At 41.6% G+C, this 22,687-nt stretch overlaps 1 protein-coding gene and 2 long non-coding RNA genes across 3 annotated transcripts; 1 reads left to right on the top strand and 2 right to left on the bottom strand.

Annotated features, from left to right (window-relative positions):
• Positions 1-1,829: 1,829 nt before the first annotated feature.
• On the bottom strand, positions 1,830-2,551 carry LOC124865202. The gene is made up of 2 exons (XR_007037498.1): positions 2,297-2,551; positions 1,830-1,971 (listed from the first exon to the last, which is right to left on the bottom strand). It is a non-coding gene; the product is annotated as an uncharacterized LOC124865202 (long non-coding RNA).
• Positions 2,552-11,109: 8,558 nt separating this feature from the next.
• LOC124865201 (ICOS ligand-like) lies at positions 11,110-16,112 on the top strand. Its single transcript, XM_047360164.1, has 3 exons — positions 11,110-11,414; positions 11,950-12,279; positions 15,539-16,112. The coding sequence occupies exons 1-3, from the start codon at positions 11,348-11,350 to the stop codon at positions 15,736-15,738; spliced, it is 597 nt and encodes a 198-aa protein (XP_047216120.1). The 5' UTR covers positions 11,110-11,347; the 3' UTR covers positions 15,739-16,112.
• Positions 16,113-16,584: 472 nt separating this feature from the next.
• Positions 16,585-19,884, bottom strand: LOC124865203. Its single transcript, XR_007037499.1, has 3 exons — positions 19,558-19,884; positions 17,052-17,164; positions 16,585-16,726 (listed from the first exon to the last, which is right to left on the bottom strand). It is a non-coding gene; the product is annotated as an uncharacterized LOC124865203 (long non-coding RNA).
• Between the last annotated feature and the right edge of the window lie 2,803 nt (positions 19,885-22,687).

Genomic DNA, 22,687 nt, shown 5'->3' with positions numbered 1-22,687 from the left:
TTGCTACCTGGGGTTTGTGTGGGTTCCAGGTGTGCCCTGTGTGGCTGGAGGTGTCGGTTGTGCAGGGTCGGGGGGTTCGCTACCCTACGTCGCCCCCTGCCCTGGGGGGCTGCTGCTCCTGTGTTAGGATTTACTGCAACAGGTTCTTCACAGGTCTGCCTAAAAAGTCCATCAGACAGCTGCAGCTGATCCAGAACGCTGCTGCCTGGTTCTCACTAGAACCTAGAAACTAGAGAACATCAGCCCAGTTCTAACGTCCTTCCACTGGTTCCTTGGACCTCAGAGAACAGACTTTAAAATCCTTCTGTTAGTTTATAAGTCACTGAATGGCTTAGCACCAAAATACATTAAAGATCTATTGCTGTTGGATCAACCTTCCAGACCAACCTTCTCAGGTCTTCTGGTTCCAGTCTACTCTGCATCCCCAGAACCAGAACCAAACATGCAGAACCAGAATTCCGTTCTTCTGCTCCACTAATCTGGAACAAACTTCCAGAAAACTGCAGAGATGTTGGATCCCTGAGTCAGATATTGTTATTATGAAACTGCGCCATCTACCGTTAAAAAAGAGAATACAAACGTCATATTTCATGATAAAGTTTTCTATTTAAAAAAAGTATGCATGTATTATAGTGGTTGACCAGCCTAGACATGCTAGACATTAGCCTCTCTGATGCTGATGGCTTTTAAATCAAGGTTAAAACCAATTAGTTTAGAGCTGCTTTTAATTCTTCTATTTAAACTATTAACTAAAAACATCATTAAATTAAGTCTGTAGTCCAGTTTTTCTTTGTTTTCCTTTATCATGCCAAGCTGTGGACTTTTTTATGTTTTATCATGTAAACTTTGAACTGTGCTGTTGCTGAAATGTGCTGTAAGAATAAACCCGCCGAGTGGAGCGTCTGACTGCTCTGTGGTGCCACCTAGTGTCTGTGCCTGGAGCTGCTGCTGCCTTCAGGAACCATGTCTACCTGCCCTTTGCTGCTTTCTACCGTTCTCACTTTTCTAACAGCTGTGCACCTCCAGGTGACTCTTTCACACACACACATCCGTGTTTTACTATCTTTATGAGGACTTTTCAGTTACTTCCATTCATTTTTCTTGATTTTTAAACCCTGACCCTAAAACTCACCCTAACCATAACTCAATTCATACCCTAGTCCTAAACCTAAGCCCTGTCCCAAGAACGGAATTTGAAAAAGTGAGGACCAGGAAAATGTCCTCACTTTGCGATAGAAATACGAAAAATGGTTCTCACTCAGCAACAAGTACAAGAACACACACACAGATAATCCAAATGGTTGTTCATACAAACACAGGTTACTACTACATGAATGTGACCTGCCTACTTTGATGCTGGATCCAGTCTTGATTTATAAAGTTATGTCAGATTTCTTTTTGTAGAACAAAACCGACCAACCAGATCCTCCATCTGGTCCGCCTGAGATGCCGACAGCAGACATGGAAATACAACACATGCTGTGACTGTTGGGTTAACTGGTCTCTCTAAAATAACCCTTAGGTGTGTGTGTGTTTCAGCAGACTCTGAACTTCTTGTAATCAGAGGTTATTTTTGGATTCAAGCAAAGAGGAAAAACTGATGTGGACCAAAGCCTGAATAAACTGATTTCTGTTTATCAAAGACGTCTTATTTCTTTATACCATCTTTAATCATTTGAATGAATTATTTTGAGGCTTAAACTGGTTTGACTAAGTCTCAACTTCAGTAAAGTAATGAAAATACTATAGATATAGTAATATTGTACATTGTGTCTCTTTCTGTTTTCACCCAGTTTTACATAAACTAAAATAAAAACTCAATAACATGATTTATTCCAAACTAAACATTTATTAAAAAACAAAAACACAAAGTGTTTACATTTGATATCTGAATTATTGACTTATTATCAGCATCTCTTGTTATTCTTGCTGCAGGCAGGTTTCTGCTTTCTAGGAGCAGCTCTGAATCATCTAGAAAAATAAATGACATTTATTATTATTATTATTTATAATTTAATAACTGAAAATCATTTTCTTAATCTCACAACAACAACTTTGACCAGACTAGACTGTAGCTACATGATGAGTCGTCTGTTTTCAGTGTCATTGCTTTAAGCTCTGTTGTAATAAGTTGCTTAATAATTACCGTTTTATGGCAACATATCAGATAATCAACTCTACATGTTCTATGTGGGAGCAGAAATTAGCGCAGATGATGCTCGACACTGCAAGCATTAAATACATTTACACTCATTCCTGTGTATAAAAATATAATAATAATAAAACACAAACTTACCGGCTTCAAATGGATCATTTCTGTTGGAGAAAGCCTCTTCTGTGGATCAATGTTTGCCAGAGCTCCGCGCTGATCCAAAGGAAGTCCTTATATGGTCATCTACCATTACCGCCCCGCCCCTCCAACAAGGTAATATTAATACTTTTTCACAGTTAATGTTCTTCATTTATTCATTTTATTGGATCGTCGTGATTGATTTCTGTCTTTGCGGCGTCGCTTCTCTGCTTTTTATGGCTAAATTTGACAAAAACTGGACGAAAACACTCTCCCCTACGCCTCCTCCGATGGGGCGTGCCTGGAAAACCGTCCAGGAGGCATCCAGTATAGAAGCCCAAGTCACCTCAACTGGCCCCTCTCGATGTGGAGGAGCAGCAGCTCTAACCTATCTCTAAGGGAGTGCCCAGCCACCCTACGGAGGAAGCTTATTTCAGCCACTTGTATCCGGGATCTCATTATTTTCAGTTATGACCCAGTTCATGGCCGTAGGTGAGGGTAGGAACGTAGACCAACCTGTAAATCGAAAGCTTCGCTTTTCGTTTCAACTCTCTCTTCACCACAACGGACTGGCACAGCATCCCTATTACTGCGGCAGCTGCACCGATCCGTCTGTCAATCTTCTGCTCCATTTGCTGCTCACTCGTGAACAAGACCCCAAGATACTTGAACTCCTCTACTTGAGGCAGGAACTCCCTGTCCCTGACTGCCACGCAATGTTGAAGAGGCATGTCAACCATAACAGCCCCACAATACCCAGACACTTGAGGTACTCAGGGCAAATCTCATCCACCCCCAAAGTTCTGCCTCCATGGAGCTTTTTAACCACCTCGGTGACTTCAGCTTGGGTTATGAAAGTGACCAACCCCATGTCCCCAGCCTCTGCTTTCACCAGGCAATGCGTGATGGCAGTCCCCAGTCAAGGTCAGCAGCTCCTCACACCCACTGTAAACAGTGATGGAGAAGCACTGCTTCCCCTTCTTGGGGCACGGGATGATTTGCCAGAATTGCTTCGAGGCCAACTAGTAGTCCTTCTTCATGGCCTCACCAAACTCCTCCCAGGCCCAAGTTTTTGCCACAGCCTGGGTCGCAGCACTCTTGGCCTTATGGCACCCATCAGCTGCCTCAGGAGTCCCACAAGCCAACCACAGCCGATAGGACTGCTCCTTCAGCTTGACAGCATCCCTTACTGCTGGTGTCCACCACCAGGTTCGGGAATTGCCACCACGACAGGCACCGCAGACCTTATGGCCGCTGCTACAGGCAGCAGCATCAACAACAGATACGGATAACATGGTCCTCTAGGACTATATGTCTCCAACATCCCTTGGAATCTGGTCAAAGCTCTCCCGGAGATGGGAATTGAATACATCCCTGGATGAGGGCTCTACCAGATGTTCCCAGCAGACCCTCACTATACGCTTGGGCCTGCCAAGTCTGTCCGGCTTTCTTCCCTTCCAGCAGATCCAATTCACCACCACGTGGTGATCAGTGGACAGCTCAGACCCTCTCTTCACCCAAGTGTCCAAAACATGCGGCAGAAGGTCTGATGATACGACAACAAAGTCAATCATTGACCTCCTGCCTAGGGTGTCCTGGTGGCAAGTGCACTGATGGACACCCTTATGTTTGAACATGGTGTTCATTATGTACAATCCGTGACTAGCAGAGTTCAATTAATGAAACACCACTCTCATTCAGATCAGGGTGGCCATTCCTCCCAATCACTGACCCAAAGGCACTGGGATGCAACCCCAACACAAGACGGCTGACCTCACAAGCTCAGGCTCCTTCCCCCCCAGCGAGGTGACATTCTACGTCCCTAGAGCCAGCCTAAGCATCCAGGGATCGGGCCGCTGAAGTCTCCACCTTCGTCTGCCACCCAATCCTGTTTGCACCAGTCCCTCACGATCCCCCTGCAGGTGGTGTGCCCACTGGGGGATGGCCTCCCGTCTCTCCTTCGGGCTTGGCCCAGCCGGGTCCCGCGAGTAGCAAGACACCCTCATAAGGACTACACAATTCCACGTCCAGAGATTGGGTTGTCGAGGTCTCCACCTTCTTCTGGTGCCCGATTGTTTTTGCATCGGTCCCTCTTGGTCCCCTTGGTGGACCCACTCTCGTCTCTTGTTTGGCTTTGCCCGGCCATGTCTCACGAGGAGCAACCTGGCCACCAAGTGCTCTCCAACGAGTCCCGACCCCAAGCCTGGCTCCAGGGTGGGACCCCGGCTATGCTGTACCAGGCGACGTCATGTGCCTCGATTTTGTGGTCCTCATGAAGGCGTCTAAAAACTGTTCTTTGTCTAACCTGTCACCCACTCCACTAATAAATTATGGTATATTAATATTAAAATGCTTGTATTATATTTAACCAGGTTTTGGACTTCCTGTTTTCACTGTTGCACTCGGTGAATTGTTTAGTGTGTGAAGCTCTCTTGATTGATCTGATTTCTCTCTACTGTTATATTTCTTACTTGTTCTAATACATAAGCATGTTAAAACACATACTTTCTGTTGCTGCATTTAACGTTTGGGGACTCTCCGTGTCTTAAACGGTTTTTCTAGTAGTGGTAAGAGGTCGCTAGCTTAGCTTTAGCTCCACCATGGCTACCCGTTCTGCTGTTTCTCTCTCTGAGTCTCCTCCTCTCTCCTGCTCTCTGTGTCAGATATTCAGTTACTCCTCTGCCTCCTTTAGTGATAATGGTACGTGTAATAAATGTAGCATTTTTGTAATTTTGGAGGCGAGGGTTTCGGAATTGGAGGCCCGGCCCTGCGCTGTTGAAAAACCAGCAGATAGCCGAGGCCCCTTAGCCATCGCGCTGCCACCGAGGGTAGCTCCCCATAGCAGTCCTTCAGCAGAGCCCGCGCAGCCGGGGCCTCAGGCCGGCTGGGTGACGGTATGTAGAAAGCATAGTCCTACATCCCAGCCCACAGGTCACCACCAACCCGTCTGCGTTTCTGACAGATTTTCCCCGCTCAGCAACACACCCGCTGAGAAGCCAATTCTGGTTCTAGGCAGCTCCATAGTCAGAAACGTGGCACTAGAGACACCAGCGACCTTAGTCAAATGCCTGCCAGGGGCCAGGTGGGACATCAAATCCTACCTGAAACTGCTGGCTAAGGATAAATGTAAATACAGTAAGATTGTTATTCACACTGGGGGTAATGAGACCCAGTTACGTCAATCGGAAGTCACCGAAGTTAGTGTTGCTTCGGTGTGTAAGTTTGCCAAAACAATGTCGGACTCCGTCGTTTTCTCTGGTCCCCTCCCCGATCGGACCAGTGACGACATGTTTAGCCGAGTGCATTTGATCCAGCTGTCATTCAAACGCTGGCTGTCTAGGTGGTGTCCAGAAAACAATGTGGGCTACATTGATAACTGGCGAACATTTTGGGGAAAACCTGGTCTGATCCGCAGAGACGGCATCCATCCCACTTTGGATGGAGCAGCTCTTCGTTCGAAGAATCTGGTCGAATTTATTAGTTCTCCAAACCTCTGACAACCCAGAGTTCAGGCCAGGAAGCAGGGTCGTAGTTTAACACTCCTCTCTGCATCTTCTCTGTCTTCATTCTCTGGACCTTGTGCTGACATATGGCATTGAGTGTAAAGACAATATTTTCTCATAACCCTGTCCTGTCTGACCATTTTTTAATAACCTTTGAGTTTAATTTAACCGAGTACTCCACACCTGAAAGAAAATTTCATTATAGTAGATCATTATCAGACGATGCTGTAACAACCTTTAAAGAATCTGTTCCACTTTTAATTTCCTCATTATCACAGAAAAACACAGTGGAGGGCAATAATTCTGTTTCTGCCCCTTCACAAATTGATTCTCTTGTTCATAGTGTTACTTCATCATTGCGTGATGCATTAGACAATGCAGCCCCCTTGAAAAAGAAGGTAATTATTCATAGGAGGCAGGCTCCTTGGTTTATTTCAGAGCTGCGTACCTTAAAGCACAATGTTAGAAAATTGGAGAGAAAATGGCGCTCTACACATCTAAAGGATTCTTACTTAATCTGGACAAATTGCCTACTGTTGTATAAAAAGACACTTCACCAAGCTAGAACATCTTATTTCTCATCATTAATAGAAGAGAACAAGAATAATCCTAGGTTTCTCTTTAGAACAGTTGCTAAACTTACACAGAGTCATAGCTCTGTTGAGCCATCCATTCCCTTAGCTCTTAGCAGTCATGACTTTATGGGATTCTTCTTAAATAAAATTGATTCTATTAAAAAGAAAATCTTTGACATACTCCTGAAGATGATTACTTCATCCTCAGCAAGTGAGACAACATTGGAAATAACTGTAGAACCTGATCTGTGTTTGGACTGTTTTGATCCTGTGAAGCTTCCTGAGTTATCAGAAATATTAGCTACATCTAAACCTTCAACTTGTATGTTAGACCCAATCCCAACCAAATTATTTAAGGAAGTGTTCCCTCTGATTACCAGCCCCATTTTAGATATGATTAATCTATCTTTAGTTAATGGATATGTACCACAGGCTTTTAAGTTAGCTGTAATTAAACCTTTACTTAAGAAACCTTCACTTGATCGAGATGATTTAATAAATTACAGACCTATATCCAATCTTCCATTCTTATCTAAAATTCTTGAGAAAATAGTTGCTAATCAAATGTGTGAGCATTTACACAGCAATGATCTGTTTGAAGAGTTTCAGTCAGGTTTTAGAGCTCATCATAGCACTGAAACAGCTCTGCTGAAAGTCACTAATGATATTCTTATGGCCTCAGATAATGGACTTGTGTCTGTTCTGGTTCTGTTAGATCTCAGTGCTGCATTTGATCCAGTCGACCATAATATTCTCTTAGAAAGACGGGAATATGCTGTAGGGATCAGGAGAACAGCACTAGACTGGTTTAAATCTTATCTGTCTGACAGATTCCAGTTTGTTCATGTAAATGATAAATCATCTTTAAACTCCAGGGTTAATTGTGGAGTACCACAGGGTTCAGTACTTGGGCCAATTCTCTTTACTATATATATGCTTCCAATAGGCCAAATTACTGCAGTCGACCGGAACAAAAGCAAGAGCGGCAATCCGTCTCCTTGAAACTCCATGGTTTTTTGGTTACGTGTTAAACTCACGTCTTCGATCGGCAAAGTGAAAACTTACAAGCCTTCTCATTCCTGTAAGCTGAATTCGCTTAGTTTTCTCGTTGGCCAACGAAGGAGTATGAATAAAATCCACATGGGACTTCTTCTCCAGTTAGATGCGCTTCAGTTGCTGGTCCGGTTTCCAGCGTGAAAGCAATGGTGGGCCGTCTTGTCCTCTGTTATATAGTTGACTGTGACCTCAGAGCTGCGACGCCCCCGTCCTATCAGCCGTGGTGGCCGCTGGGATTTGTAGGAGCAGACTATCCTGCGGCACAAAATGGCCGAATACATCGGAAAGGCATAGTGGCGTCCAGAAACGTGCAAATGGTCCAATATTCAGCAAACACACATATTCAGCTTCAACACAGCTCCCAGTTTTAGTCCGTGAGGCAGACACCCTGTCTACTTTTAAGGCTAGGCTTAAAACCTTCCTTTTTGATAAAGCTTATAGTTACAGTGGCTTAATTTATCAGCCTTCCTCCCTCCCTGTTGGATGGAGTAAGGGGGAGTCAGGTTTAGCCTAAACCGGCTCAGTTATGGTTGAGGTGCAAACACACCCTCCATTTCTGCTACCTGTATGACCCCTTATCTTTTCCAATGGTTATAATCAGTCTGACAGAGAGAGGTATCCCAATCATTGTGGTTTTTAGTATAACAATGACCATCAGTGGGACCCTTTGTGGGGTTCCTTGAGACGACATTGTTGTAAATAAGTGCCGTTTATCTAAATAATCTGAACTGAAACTATCTGTGTAGTTATGCTGCTATAGGCTTAGGCTGCTGGAGGACATAATGACCACATTCTCCCTCTTCGCTACATTCTCATACTACTCTCCAATTTTGCATTGTTTGCTGTAATTTCAGCTTTCAATTTATTGTTCTCTCTCTTTTCTCTTCCTAGAAGATACACCTGGCCTGGCTCTGTGTCACCTTTCTGGAGAGGGGCATCGTCCAAGCTTCTGCTGGCAACAACTTAATGCTCACCCTCTATCGATGATCCACATAGCCCTGTCCCTTTCTCTCTCCTAGACATGGCTACTGGCTGAGCTTTTACTGTAACAAACTCTATGTGCTCTCTTTCAAACTCTAACCTTGAAAACTGGTTCAGAGTTTATCTGTTCTTTCTTTCTAGGTGAAACAACTAAAGGAGCTACATCTATTAACATTTACTTTTCCTTCCCATAGAAAGGACTCCTGGATCAGTGCTTCTTTGTTCTCTTTGTGTCTCTGCTCTGTTCTCTCAAACCCCCAGTCGGTCGTGGCAGATGGCCGCTCACACTGAGCCTGGTTCTGGTTCTGCTGGAGGTTTCTTCCTGTTAAAAGGGAGTTTTTCCTCTCCACTGTCGCTACATGCATGCTCAGTATGAGGGATTGCTGCAAAGTCAACGCCAGTGACTGTCCACTGTCTCTACATGCTCATCCAGGAGGAGTGAATGCTACAAGTCACTGACTGGATGCAATCTGCTGGGTTTCCTTAGATAGAAAAACTTTTTATCCAATTTGAATAAATAACTGAATCTGACTGAACTGTTCAATGGTTAGGATTAATTGGAATGTTTGAACTTGACTGTTGTGAAGAACCTTGAGACGACATGTGTTGTGAAGTGGTGCTATATAAATAAACTGAATTGAATTTTCTTTTAGTATTTTAAACACTGTACTACGTTTCATGGCATACCTGCGCACATCGCATATTTTTCAAACATGTTTTGCAAATTACATTTCATTATAACTATATCTAAATTACATTCAGCTCAATTTGTCAAAGCAACATGTCATTCTACTCCTCAAACTTTATTGACCTTTAAAAAGCTTCTGCAGCAATCCTGACTAATTGTATAGCAATGGCGGGTGCGTGTCATGCAGTAGTCACTGATGTCCATTCAGTACCATTTTATTGCACTCTGGCTTTACAAACAGCAAATTTTATGTGATTTCCTTACAACATGGTTTAGAAAAGTGCAGAATTGTGGCACTATCTGCTTTACGGTGTTTAAAGGCCCAAGCAGCTGCGAAGACCTATTGTAAGTCAAATGGTTATCATGATTTTTTTCCTGACAAGTGAATTGGCTTTTTGGAGGCCTAAACATGTAAGAAAACTCACCAAATTTTGCATATGTGTCAGTCGTGTGTAAAAGTTCCATATTTTAAGGGTTTTTTAAAAGTTGCAAAAGAAATAACTCAAAAACGACCCCTGAAAATTCCTGAACAACCTCCTCAGTTGCCTTACTTTATTGTCGAGGTATGAAATTTGGTACATCTGTAGATCTCCCTAAGACCTTCACAAAACTTCATCCATACTCTACGACAAACAGGAATTCGGCCATCTGGTATTGAATTTATGATTTTGAGCCCAATTTGGTAGTTTCTAGCCTCTGCATTTAAATAAACTCCTCTGAGAGGTTTTAAACGATTGGCTGAAAAGAAGGGATGGGGATCTAAAGTTATCAAACTCCTGAGATTTCGTGCATGTTGAAGGGGCGTGGCCAAATGTCAAAGTTTGACTTCTCAAGAAAATAAAGTCACAGAGACGTGAAGCCTTCTGTCATTAATCAACATCTAGTGCCCAACAAAACTCAATGGTCAAAGGCTTATATCATCAACATGCCGCCCCCTAAAAACACGAAGGTTAATGTTTTACTTTAGAAGGTCCATATTTGACACCTTTCACCTAATAAACATGAAACTGAGCCCAGTGACAGATAACAAGTTGGTCTAACCTGGTCTACTGGGACCTTTGTCCTGAGGTTGTGGCTGCAGCAGCATGGCGAAATTTGATGTCAGGCAATGGCCACATGTTTGGCCCTAATTTCAACATTTAACATCTGATCTGCACCAAAAGCAATAATATGAAATCTGGTACACATGTGAAACTTCTTAGGACCTACAAAAAAGACCTTTGGAAACATGGTTCGAACCCCACAGGAAGTCTACAATTTTGGATCAATCCATTTTGTCTCTTTTACACACATTTTATCTGAGCGAACTTCTCACACAGCTTTTCACTTACTGACTTCAAAATGGCTCAGACATCCAAAGTTTTCAAAAGCTGTTTGCTTCATTAAAGCATGTGGGCGCGGCCAAGCCTCAAAATCTGAAATCTCGCCATAAAAGATACAAATGTGTCACCAGACTTTCTGGGTTTCATCTCAGACCAGCAACCACCACTTTCACATGCTCATTTGCTATGATCACTTTGGCCCCGCCCACTTAGAACAGGAAGTCACATGTTTTAATTGTGGATGTCCTCTATTTACACTGATTCACATACATACGTTTCAACCTGTTTCTGATAACACAGAACATGATGTTACGTCTTGCTGTGAACAGTGATTGTTGGCTGAATCTTGGCAGAGTGGCGGACTTCCATATCTGGCCGTTTACATACAATTGGCTCTAAATCACAAGCATGCTGCTCTAAACCAGAGATGAATATCCTAGTCAACCACCAAACAGCTCTATTGGATTAAATTTGAATTTTAATCTACTGTGCCCCCTAGAATATTTCAAATGGATATATGTTCCTGTTACATCATCGGATCCGCATCAATGTGTGCTTCATCATGGAGGAGGAGGTGCAGGATGCCCGGAGTCGCAACAAGAGCCGGAGAGGCGCTAAACTGCGAGGGTCACCTATTGCTGCTTGCAGCTTTTATTTATTGTACTGATCCCCAAACAGATATAATGTGCTAGGCGGGCTTGCCATACTCCCTTCAGCTCCGCCTTCTTCCGTATCTATAGTCGCAGCGAGATTTCAGTTATCGCTGTTTCTGAACGGTGGATATTTTATTAATAAATGGTTTAACAAACAGCTAATCTAAGAAGTTTTAGTGTTTTAAGTTAAAACTCTTGGTCCCTGGTTGTTTCTTAAAATCATAGTATCGATCTAAGCTAAATACGTGGAACTGTCGGGCGGTGGATCAGAACCAGGAAATGGATTCTTTAGTGACGTTCTCCCTGGTGTCGGTTCTGATCATCTTCATCTCGCCTGTCTCTACAGGTGAGGTTCTGCAGCAAACATTACAGTTTCAAAGTGATTTTGATGTGAGATCCAGAGCTAGCTTGTTACACTGATTGTTCATGGAAACATCTATGTTTAAATCAGTGATCTTAGTCGCTGTTTGATGACGTCAGCAATGCTGGTAAATACGTCAGTTGCGGTTTCACAAGAATTTAAGATGGATGAACAGATAAAACCAAAGAGAAGGACTATGAACCATTGAGAAATGTCTGTTTAAGTATCAGACTGTTTGGTTTTTATAACAGTGACCCCAACAATATCTGTGGAGCCTCACATGGTACAACTCTCATGTCCACGCTGGCTTAAACACTGCATCATGGGATTTGTAGTTATTTCTATACTGTGTGTTGATACCAGCATGTTGTGGTCCTATAGCCTTCAGACTGATGTGAGATCTCTAAAGCACCAACAATCTTATGTAAAAGCCAGCATCTTCTCGTTAGGTTTCTTTAGTTAGTTAACAACAGTTTAATAAATGACCTTTAACCTCTCTGCTCTGCTTCCTCTCCTGCAGATCAGAGAAACATCACAGCTGAAGCTGGACAGGACATCATTCTGCCATGTAGAGCTCCTGACAGTAAACCTGTTATAGCTGTAAAATGGACCAGAACTGATCTGGGACCGGATTATGTTTTTCTGTACAGAGATGACCAGATTAGTCTGGAAAACCAGCTTCTATCTTATAAGAACCGGGTGAATCTGAAGGAGGGACAGATGAAGGATGGAGACGTGTCCTTGGTTCTGAAGAACGTGACGACTGATGACAGAGGAACATATGAATGTCGAGTCTTTCAGACAGAGACAAAAAGCAGGAAGACCATTAACCTGGATGTACGTCTTCCAGGTGAGTTGGTCACAGTTTTCAGCTTCTCCCTGGTTGTTCAAGTCAGAGTGACACATGTGAGAAACTCTGAGTATGTTAACCCTGAGTTTGGAAAAACTCTGGGTTTCCAGAAAGAAGGCTAAGTTTAAGTATATCACCATGGTAACAGATTCTGTGAAAGAAAATAAACCTAGCAGTCGCTGCCCACTGAATCAGTTGCATTAGTCTTTAGTTTCTGTTATAAACTCTAAATGAGGTGAAATCAGGAGTTTTACTGAGACGTCTGACTCTAAGGGAGCATCTTCTGACCTGGACTGGATAGTGTTGTTACTACCAGATATTTACTTATTTGTTGGAGCTTCATTGGTTTCATCAGATCCTCTCATTTATCTCTAACCTTCTCTGGCAGCAGATTATCACACGGGACAGACGGGAGCCTCATTAAAACAACCAACCTCAGGGTCAGGATAAAGGGTCAACAGGAAGGGACTAACAGAACATTTTCTGTCCTCCAATGGGGTTCTGTGGAGTCCTCCTGGGATTACGGTCGTCACATTAAAGCTGTAGTCCATAACTTCTCTTAAATGATGGTAGAGAGAGGACTTTTTGAAATCTAACTGCTTTAACTCCGCCCCTGCTCCCCCTCCTCTCCTAAAGAAGCTGGAAGCCACGCCTCCTATATACGAGTGTAGGCGCACGGCTAGCGGTGTGAATACAGAGAATAACCGCATTGATCCGGCATAAAAACAATCGACCGATGAAGCGTAAAGTTGAACGCTGCTCTAATCACCAAGGTAACATTTCATCCAATGGAAGAATAATCCTCTTCGGTCCCCTCCCTCCTCTTCCTCAGTTAGCTTGATGTTTAAACTGCAAACTGACTTTGCATGTAAAGGTCAGTTAGCATTCAAGCTACAGGGTTGTCGGTAGCGCATAGCCGGCCGCTATGCTGAAAGTTTTCACTACGCTTATTTTTTATGAGCTTGGCGGCCCTTTGACTGACATCTGGCCTCCTTCTCCATGTGGTTTTTATGTCGGCTGTAGCGCATGCGCTGAGTCTGTTCCTGCTTCCTTTCATCCTATACGACCGCTAACGGTAAAGCTTTCTAAAAATCATCTCAGCATCGAAGGGTGGCGACATATCATGACGGGGAGGAACTACAGTAAAATAATAATTATCACAGGTTACCTACTTTTCATCATAGAACACGGTCCGATAGTCACATTTACGTGTTTCTTAAATTATTTTAACAATTTAGAGGTATGGACTACAGCTTTAATTATAGAAAAAGAAAAAAGGAATTATATTCAGACAAAGCTTCACGTTTACATGATGTCATATTTGAAACATAAGTCAAATAGAAAACTTATCCATATCTAAGGGCGCCTTCAGTCCATCTTATCGGGGTTTCTGTTTCTAATATGGTGTTCAAATGTAGTTGTGCACCTGCCCTCTTCAATACTCTGTGTGGCTCTACGAGATATTTTTCAAACTCTTTTGTCGTCGGATCTTACCTTGTCTTGACCTTCCAAAGGAACGTGAGCTTCAACAGCTATGCGAGAGTCGCAACGCAATAAGATGTGTTGTGTCTGGTTTTATGGTACGATTGAGCTTAAATGCAGTTTAGGTACTTCACACCCCCCTGTAACTGTAAGAAGAGCGCTTCACTCCATCCTTTTCGGCCATTTTTGTAGTTTGATAGCAGAGATACAATTATCTAGTGGCACAGAAACTGCTTCGCTGCTTCTGTCGTTTCCCCGGACAGAAGAAGCTGACCCCTTAATCAGATGAAGTCTTTCAGCTAATCCTTCTTGATACTGGAGGAGGTTGATGAAGAATTCGTCCTTGAAGAGCTTCATGTAGACGAAGAGGAACTTCTCCACTGATGTGGGAACTTTTCCATGAAAAATAAAATGTAACCAGGAACTTTGAAGAGGTTCTGATGCTGGGAGACGGTGTAATGAATTGTGTGGCTTAATGCACCCAGCAACTGAACCGAACGTATCTATTTTAAGCGTAGGCATACTGGCGCTTGGACTACAAAATTGCAGCGAGAAATAAAAATGGCGGATACGCGAACTTGTTATCCAGAAGTCCATGAGCTTATTTAGATATTCTGCAGGAAATACTGTGACGTAACGGTTTAAAAACGTTAACGGATGACGGAGAAAACTTTCTTTTCACAAACAGAGGTATAGCTTCCAGGGACATGCTGCATTATGTCTTCTTTTCCTGGATGCTACAGCTAACTGCCAGCTTGTTTATTTCATATCTCTCTCTGCTAGCTTAGCTGTTAGCCAGTTAGCCGCCCTAGCTCTACACATCCATACCTCTATTCCTGTACCTGTTGGGACACGGCGCCAAATTTATTTAGCTTAATGCTAATTTGTCCTCATCCCGTCTGTTAAACCCAAGTAACACACCCTTGTTCTGACACACACACACACACACACACACACACACATACACACACACACACACACACACACACACACACACACACACACACACACACACCTATGCTGGACTGTAACATTGCTGCATTTAGAATTAATTCATTTTATCTTTCCTTGTTTTTCTCCGTCCTGCTAGTTTAGTTGACTGTTGCTAGCTTTGTTATAATCTGCTCATGTATTTTAACTGTAAAGCTGAAGTATTGCGTTAATAAATTCTGGTGTGTTTTAAAAAGACGTTGTTTGTGTTTATTCTCTATATGTGAGCAGTGCTTGTTGTTAGAGAACACCAGAGCATGAATTCACTCCATCTATCATTGAAGATCAATAATTATTAATAAATGCCCTTGGCACTTATTAATAATTATTGATGGTAGAACAACGTCACTGCTGCACAACAGATAATAATTTGAAAGCTTTGCCAACAAATAAAAATATGTGGGAATGACGTTACGTCCAGTTTAGGTCAGGAAATGTTCCTCCAGATATTACAGAATAATTCTGCTCTGACCTGAACCCGACTTTAGGAATATAAATCCATGTGGGACAGAACTTCATGTGGGCCAGTAGAAACTCTACTCAGATGTTGTTACCATGGTGATAAACTCAGAGTTTAACTTTCCTTTTTTAAACATGAAATCCAGAATTTTCCCAAACTCAGAGTTTTCACATCACCAGTTTTCTAGAGCGCCCCACTGGTCAGATGTTTCCTCAAGATGTTGATGATGAGACTCTGTAGAAAGCAGCTGGTCTGAGAGCAGGAGATGATGTTCTTCAGACATCTCCTACCTGATAGATTATACTAACACCTGGTTCTGTTCTGCAGGTGACCCGGATGGAGGCAACAAAGATGGATCTGTTGGGCTGGTGGTCGATCCGTTAGTTGGTATAATTATTGCTGTTGTTGCTGCTGCTGGTTGGTTGATCTATAAAAAAACTTCATGTTTTAAACCAAACCAGCCTCCTGAAGAACCAGCTGGACCTCACAGGACTTTAATGTCTCACAACGGAGCAGCTGACCTGTGAGTCCATGTTGACCTGCTGGATGATGGAAGATCTGTAGAACCAGAGGAGACAAACTTTCCTAAAGAACTTGCTGCTGATGAGAAACATCTCAGTGGTTAGTCGTCTATTTCCTCCTCATGAGGACCAACCTCATCATCTCCATCACCAACCAGCTGAGAGGAACCCAAACACTGGTATCAACAGTTTCTGTCTTCCAGCAGAACCAAACCAACCTGTTACAGATTTGTTCTAGAACCCGTTCCAAGCTGGACCTGAGCAGTGGAGACCCGTTACTACATTCTTCTCTAAACCTGAATCAAGCTGAGCTGCAGAGTTTCAGGTTCAACTTGATGAAGGTCAGGAGTTTCTGACAGCTTCAGACTTTTAGATGTTTTCTTTGTGTTTAAACCTTCAAACGTGTCTTCATTTCATCTTCATCACCACTGGCCAGAGCAGCCTGATAGATGCTTCTTCCCTCTGCAGAATCCGTCCAGAACAATGTGCAGCACCATAAACCATCAGTGTTTCTCAGCAGCAGGTCACACGTTATGATCCGACCTCATGTTGAGTCAAACATCAGGTTTCAGTGTCTCCTGGTGCTGATCTGCTCGGTTCCTCTTCGTCATGACTGCATTATTTACTGTTTAATGTTCCTTTCTAGCAGAAACATTTCATTCAGTTTGTTAAATGTTCCAGCAGCCGTCTTTAATCATTTGAATGAATTATTTTGAGGCTTAAACTGGTTTGACTAAGTCTCAACTTCAGTAAAGTAATGAAAATACTATAGATATAGTAATATTGTACATTGTGTCTCTTTCTGTTTTCACCCAGTTTTACGTAAACTAAAATAAAAACTCAATAACATGATTTATTCCAAACTAAACATTTATTAAAAAACAAAAACACAAAGTGTTTACATTTGATATCTGAATTATTGACTTATTATCAGCATCTCTTGTTATTCTTGCTGCAGGCAGGTTTCTGCTTTCTAGGAGCAGCTCTGAATCATCTAGAAAAATAAATGACATTTATTATTATTATTATTTATAATTTAATAACTGAAAATAATTTTCTTAATCTCACAACAACAACTTTGACCAGACTAGACTGTAGCTACATGATGAGTCGTCTGTTTTCAGTGTCATTGCTTTAAGCTCTGTTGTAATAAGTTGCTTAATAATTACAGTTTTATGGCAACATATCAGATTATCAACTCTACATGTTCTATGTGGGAGCAGAAATTAGCGCAGATGATGCTCGACACTGCAAGCATTAAATACATTTACACTCATTCCTGTGTATAAAAATATAATAATAATAAAACACAAACTTACCGGCTTCAAATGGATCATTTCTGTTGGAGAAAGCCTCTTCTGTGGATCAATGTTGTGGTGTGAAGGTCTGGAATAAACTCCAAAAAGAGCTGAAGCAATGTCCAAGCATGAGTCTGTTTAAAAAAAGACTAAAACTGATGTTTTTCAACATGTACTGGGATGAAGAGGGGAGGTGAATGGTATCTCATCTGAGCACGGTATGTATGTGTGTGTGTGTGTGTGTGTGTGTGTGTGTGTGTGTGTGTGTGTGTGTGTGTGTGTGTGTCTGTGTTTCTGCTGTGTGTTTGCATGGGGTGCATGGGGGGTGCTGGGCCCTCTTCTCTGCTTCTGGTCCTCTGTAGCTGCAGCCTGATGCTGCAGTTGTTGCAGCCTGGCTTCTCTCGCTGCTCCTCGCTCTGTGCCTCGTGGTGGTGGGGGGCAGGTCGGGGTTCAGGGGACTCTTGTGGACGGCTTGGTAGTTCAGGGGGGTCCTGGGGATCTTGTCCGCCTCTTTGCGCTGTGGGGTGGGGGGTTGGGATTGGTGGGGGGAGCTGGTGGTGGTGGAGCTGTGGTGTTGGATTGTTGCTCTGATGATTTGGGGGGGGGGGTCTCTAAGTGCCGATATACAAGAATGTGAATGTGGATTTAGGCCTAATGTGTGTGTGTTTCTGTGTGTGTAGGTATGCATGTGTGCAGTTACATGTACATATGTGGAGGTACATGTTTGTCTGTATGTGTGGATATATATATGTGTATATGTATATATATGTATATATATAAATAATTGTGTATATATTTTTATTTATTAGTTTTTGGTTTGTGAATTCTGGATCAAAAACATAGATGTTAATTAGGAAGGTTACTCAAAGTTAATTTAAGTGCAATTAGGGGGAGAAGGGGTATGAAAAATAAGTTTTACTTCTTCATACCCCTTTTCAGACAATTTATATTAATTAATAATCAATATCAGATCTCAGGTTAAATATACTGACAAGTTTGCTTGTTGGAAAATGTTTATTTTACTGGTTTCTATTTGTGTTTAAGTTAATTTAATTTATTTGGAACTGGAAATTTAATTTAATGTTTACCAAACACTTCTTTGTATGGTATTTGGATATTTGTTTGTTTGTTATAAGCATTTCTGAAATTGATTTATTTATTTACTGTTGTTTGTCATTGTCTGAAATCATTGTCTGAAATAAATAAATAAATAAAAAAAACCAAAAAAAAACAACAAATGTTTGCCAGAGCTCCGCGCTGATCCAAAGGAAGTCCTTACATGGTCATCTACCATTACCGCCCCGCCCCTCCAACAAGGTAGTATTAATACTTTTTCACAGTTAATGTTCTTCATTTATTCATTTTATTGGATCGTCGTGACTGATTTCTGTCTTTGCTGCGTCGCTTCTCTACTTTTTATGGCTAAATTTGACAAAAACTGGACGAAAACTCTCTCCTCATTCTCTGCGTCACCGACGCTGACGCTGAGTTACGTAGCCTCGCAGGTATGGAAAGCCATTTAGTTCATTATCTGTGGGTTTTAAAAGACAGATTTTAACGGCAACACTTCCTGTCCTGCGAGTAGAAGCAGGACAAACTCTCCTATTCCTGGTAGATATGGAGAAGGTACAAGTACACAACATAGTCCAAGTGTTTCATGACCCGGACACGCAGATAAAGTCCAGTCACCACCGAATAAAAGGTTCTGACCCGGCTTGGCTGTCAGAGGAGAAATTATCCCCCTGGATCTATAAAACTGAGCTAATTAAATACATGATAGATAGATAGATAGATAGATAGATAGATAGATAGATAGATAGATAGATAGATAGATAGATAGATAGATAGATAGATAGATAGATAGATAGATAGATAGATAGATAGATAGATAGATTAAAACACTTCCTACATGGACCCAGTAACAGTCTCTCAGTCTTAAACTTGATGTTCAGTAAACTGTTAGAATGATGAACAGAACCGAACAGCTTTGGAGGTTCTGGAACCTTGACTGCCCTCTGCTGTTAGAAAGAGGAACTGCATGTTGATTCCTATCAGCTGTTTGTTTTCTTTGTCCAATAAAAAACCAGAAGATGAAGCCTGTTACAAACTAAAATTATTATCAGAGTGAGTGAAACTGACTTAAATACATTGGTTTATGTATATAGAATTTAATGAAGTAGTTTCTGACCAAGATAAGAAATCTGTGTATTAAGATAATTTATTAATATTAAAATTACATCTTCTTTTTGTTGACATTGGGGTTCTTGCTGTCTTAAAGTAGAACAACAAGACTGCTTTAACAAACTCTATTGAACAGCAGGTTGGGGGATCTGTCTCTGCAGAGAGCTGATTGGTTGAACCAGCCTTGAAGCTGTCAGCTGTAGAGGTTTCAGGGGCTCAGTAACACATTTTATCATTAAACACGTAATAAACAAGTTCAAACTGGAACAATGTGAGTAAAAGAGGCTGGGAAACACCAACAAGCTGCTGATAGCAAACAGAACCACTGAGGGACTGAAAGACCTACCTGGAGGAGGAGGAGCATCCAGGTGGATGGTTCTGATGGGACCAGTCTTCAGAAGGACTCTCTTCTCAGACTTGTTCCTCCCTGAACGACTCGACACTCAGATGTTCCTCCATTAGCAGTCCTTCAGAACCAGATTCACCTCTCCATCCTGCATCTGTCTGTCCTGCAGCTCCACCTGGTTCTTGAACGATGGATGCTGGTTTTCTGGATCAATCTGCTCATCTCTGTAGAGCAGAACATGCTGACTCCAGGTCGGTTCTGCTCCACTCTACAGCTGAGGCAGCTTTGTGTCAGGAGGTCCACATGGCAGAGTGATGTTGTCTCCAGGTTCAGCTGTGATGTTCGATCTGCAGGAGAAGAACCAACACAGAGCAGAGAAGTTAAACAGGTCTAATGTACCTCTGGCCTCTGGACCGGATCAGGGAGACCAAACATGTTTCAGATGTTCCTCACATGCATGTTTGACTAAAACCTCAGATCTTCATTTAGCTCCTAAATGTAAATTCTTACTATTTGGTCAACATTAAATGTACTTTTTGATACTTTTCAGTAGAAATATATCGATGTCACTCCAGAACGAGATGAAAGGGTCTAAATAGATCAGATTTATACAAGGAAACTAAAATGACTTTAAATGGAGAATCAAGTTTTCTGCCCGACAACAACCATCAGGGTTATTTAATCATTATTATTTAAGTCATTTAATCCTAATCATGAATAATCCTCCTGTCTTGTCAGTTTATCTTTATACATTTATAAATCTAAATACATATCAGACCAGTTTATGTGTGGAGGACCAGAAGAAGTGAAGAGGGTCCAAATACCCACACACACACACACACACCCATCAGCAGAGTCTGGTACCAGCACCGTTCTCTTCATCCTTCAACCTTTGGATAATAACTAGTTGGAGGTTTTTCTTAACAGACTCCTGCTTGAACTTTCAGCTCTTTGTTGAGTTTATTCCAGAGACAAAGACACAGGGCTGGAAAATCAGGCTGGATTCCAGGCTGGATTCCAGGCTGCTTCACCATGACGGAGGTTGGAGTGTTTTAGTGAAGCTGCAGCACGTCTCAGAGTTTTCTGCTGTGTTGGAACCACGTCCAGCAGCAGTCCTGCCTATAAGGATCTGATTGTGTTTCAGAGCCGTTTGGATCATCTGTAACTGAACTGTTTCCCTCCTTACAAGGATTAAATAAAGCTGATGGAGTTTGATCAATGAATTGATGAAGACTCGTCTTTAATTCATAATTTCCTCAACAAGGTTGTCTCTGTCAAAGAAAAGTTTCTGTATATTTCTGGCAGCTGTTTGTCTCCAGCTGTGAACATCAGCTGAGCTGTTTAAAAGTTTACCACATCTGAGATAAATAAATTATTTGTCTGGACACCATCTGAACAACATTTAATTGTAAATCTATTTAATCTTCTAACAAATAGTCTCTTTACAATTTTGGAAAATTAATGGAGTAAAGAATCAGGCCTATAAGTTGTAAAGAAGCATTTTCCTCTTTTCTGGAAATTTACCAATTAGAAATGAAAGATTATAGATGGATGTAAGAAAAACATGTTGATTCATGTCGTTCTGTAACGTTAATTAAATATATTTTTTTAAATCTAAAATGATCAGAACAATTGTTAAATCCAGGCAGAAACTATTAAAAGACACATTATAATTTAGCTTTATATAATTCTAGTTATAGTCTTTCTCATAGAAACAATGGGCCTGGAAGGCAGAGAGGCTGAGCTGCTTCTAAAGCTGCTGATGGGCTGAAATTGACTGAAAACTGGATCGGTTGGTATCAACAGGATCATTCTGGTCCAGACATTAAACCTTTCCACAGAGACTGAAGCCCTGCAGACCTTCTGACCACGTCACCTTCTACCTCATCACGTCTTGATGCAGACATTTACTAAAAGGTAAAACCACACCTTGTGGAGGAAGTGGGGTACTACAAGCAAAACATCTGAAACCATGACAACAAAACATGTTTATGTTCTTTGAAATCTGTTCAACCTGCTGATGACGTTGAGTTTAAATGTTCAGTAGAACAGCAGAGCTGCTTGTTGTCATCCTGCAGACCAACATAAAGATGATCAAATTATCTTTAAACCAGTATTTTACTAACGTAGAAAACTTAGAATGAAACCAGCCAACAAGAAGCTAAACTCTCTCTAACTCCATGACTTTATTGGGGAGTTTTTTACCCAAAGCCAGTAAACAAATGAAACAGAAACTAGTTTTACATAACCAAATGACCACCAAACAGGAACAAACTGACAGATTCAGACCCAGACCTTTATCCAGTCTCAACTATTTAATCTGTGACAGATTCAGTCACCAAAAACATCTGAGTTTCCATTTTAAATCATTTCTAAATGATTCTCAGCTTCTTATAAAACTCATCAAATGTTTAATAAATGATTCCCATCTTCACACAGTTCCAGATGATCCATTAAGGATCTAGGAGACATTTCTGTCTCTAGAAGACTTCTAAGTTTGTAATATTTACCAGATGTGGACATGTTGTCCTGTTCTGTCCAGCTCTAATTATTCAAAATAATCACCTTCTCCATCGTTAGGATCTGTGACAGTATACTGGTGAAGGAGTTTAATTTATTATGGTTTTAAAAAGAATCACAGATGTATTCATGTGTCTCCTCTGTTTTGTCTCAGCAGAAACTATTAACATAAAAACATAAAGAAAAAACTAAAACTAAGATAAAACTGACCTTTGTTGTGAGCAGCTCCCAGCTGACTGTGATCCGTGACGATCAGGACGATACTGCAGCTTCCAGACGAACAGACAATCCCTGCTGTTGTTTGTTTACCTCAATCAGCTGTTGGATCACATGATCAAACCCAGATGGATCCTCAGACTCCTGCATCAGCAGATAGAAACGTCTCTATTTACTTAACACCACTATATTCTCTGTGTTTGTTTTTTAAGTTATTCCAGTTTTAAAGCCTTCAGCTGACTGAACATAAAGTTAGAATAACTTTATTCTTCACCTACATATAGAGATACATACCTGCTGGTTAATAACACTTCCTGCTTCCTGCTTATTTTCACTGAAAACATTACAGTTAATTCAGCTGTGAAATGTATTGAAACTGCTCTCTGATATTCTC

Source organism: Girardinichthys multiradiatus, unplaced genomic scaffold (genome assembly GCF_021462225.1).
Source record: "Girardinichthys multiradiatus isolate DD_20200921_A unplaced genomic scaffold, DD_fGirMul_XY1 scaffold_40, whole genome shotgun sequence".
Taxonomy (NCBI): Eukaryota; Metazoa; Chordata; class Actinopteri; order Cyprinodontiformes; family Goodeidae; genus Girardinichthys; species Girardinichthys multiradiatus.
The sequence above is the reverse complement of the archived record's forward strand: the minus strand, read 5'-3'. Positions and strand labels throughout refer to the sequence as shown.

Bases quoted from the DNA above. Each gene is read 5' to 3' on its own strand.
- LOC124865201 (XM_047360164.1), top strand. From the start codon at position 11,348: ATGGATTCTTTAGTGACGTTCTCCCTGGTGTCGGTTCTGATCATCTTC. The intron at 11,415-11,949 runs GTGAGGTTCTGC...CCTCTCCTGCAG, and splicing joins CATCTCGCCTGTCTCTACAG to ATCAGAGAAACATCACAGCT. The intron at 12,280-15,538 runs GTGAGTTGGTCA...TCTGTTCTGCAG, and splicing joins CCTGGATGTACGTCTTCCAG to GTGACCCGGATGGAGGCAAC.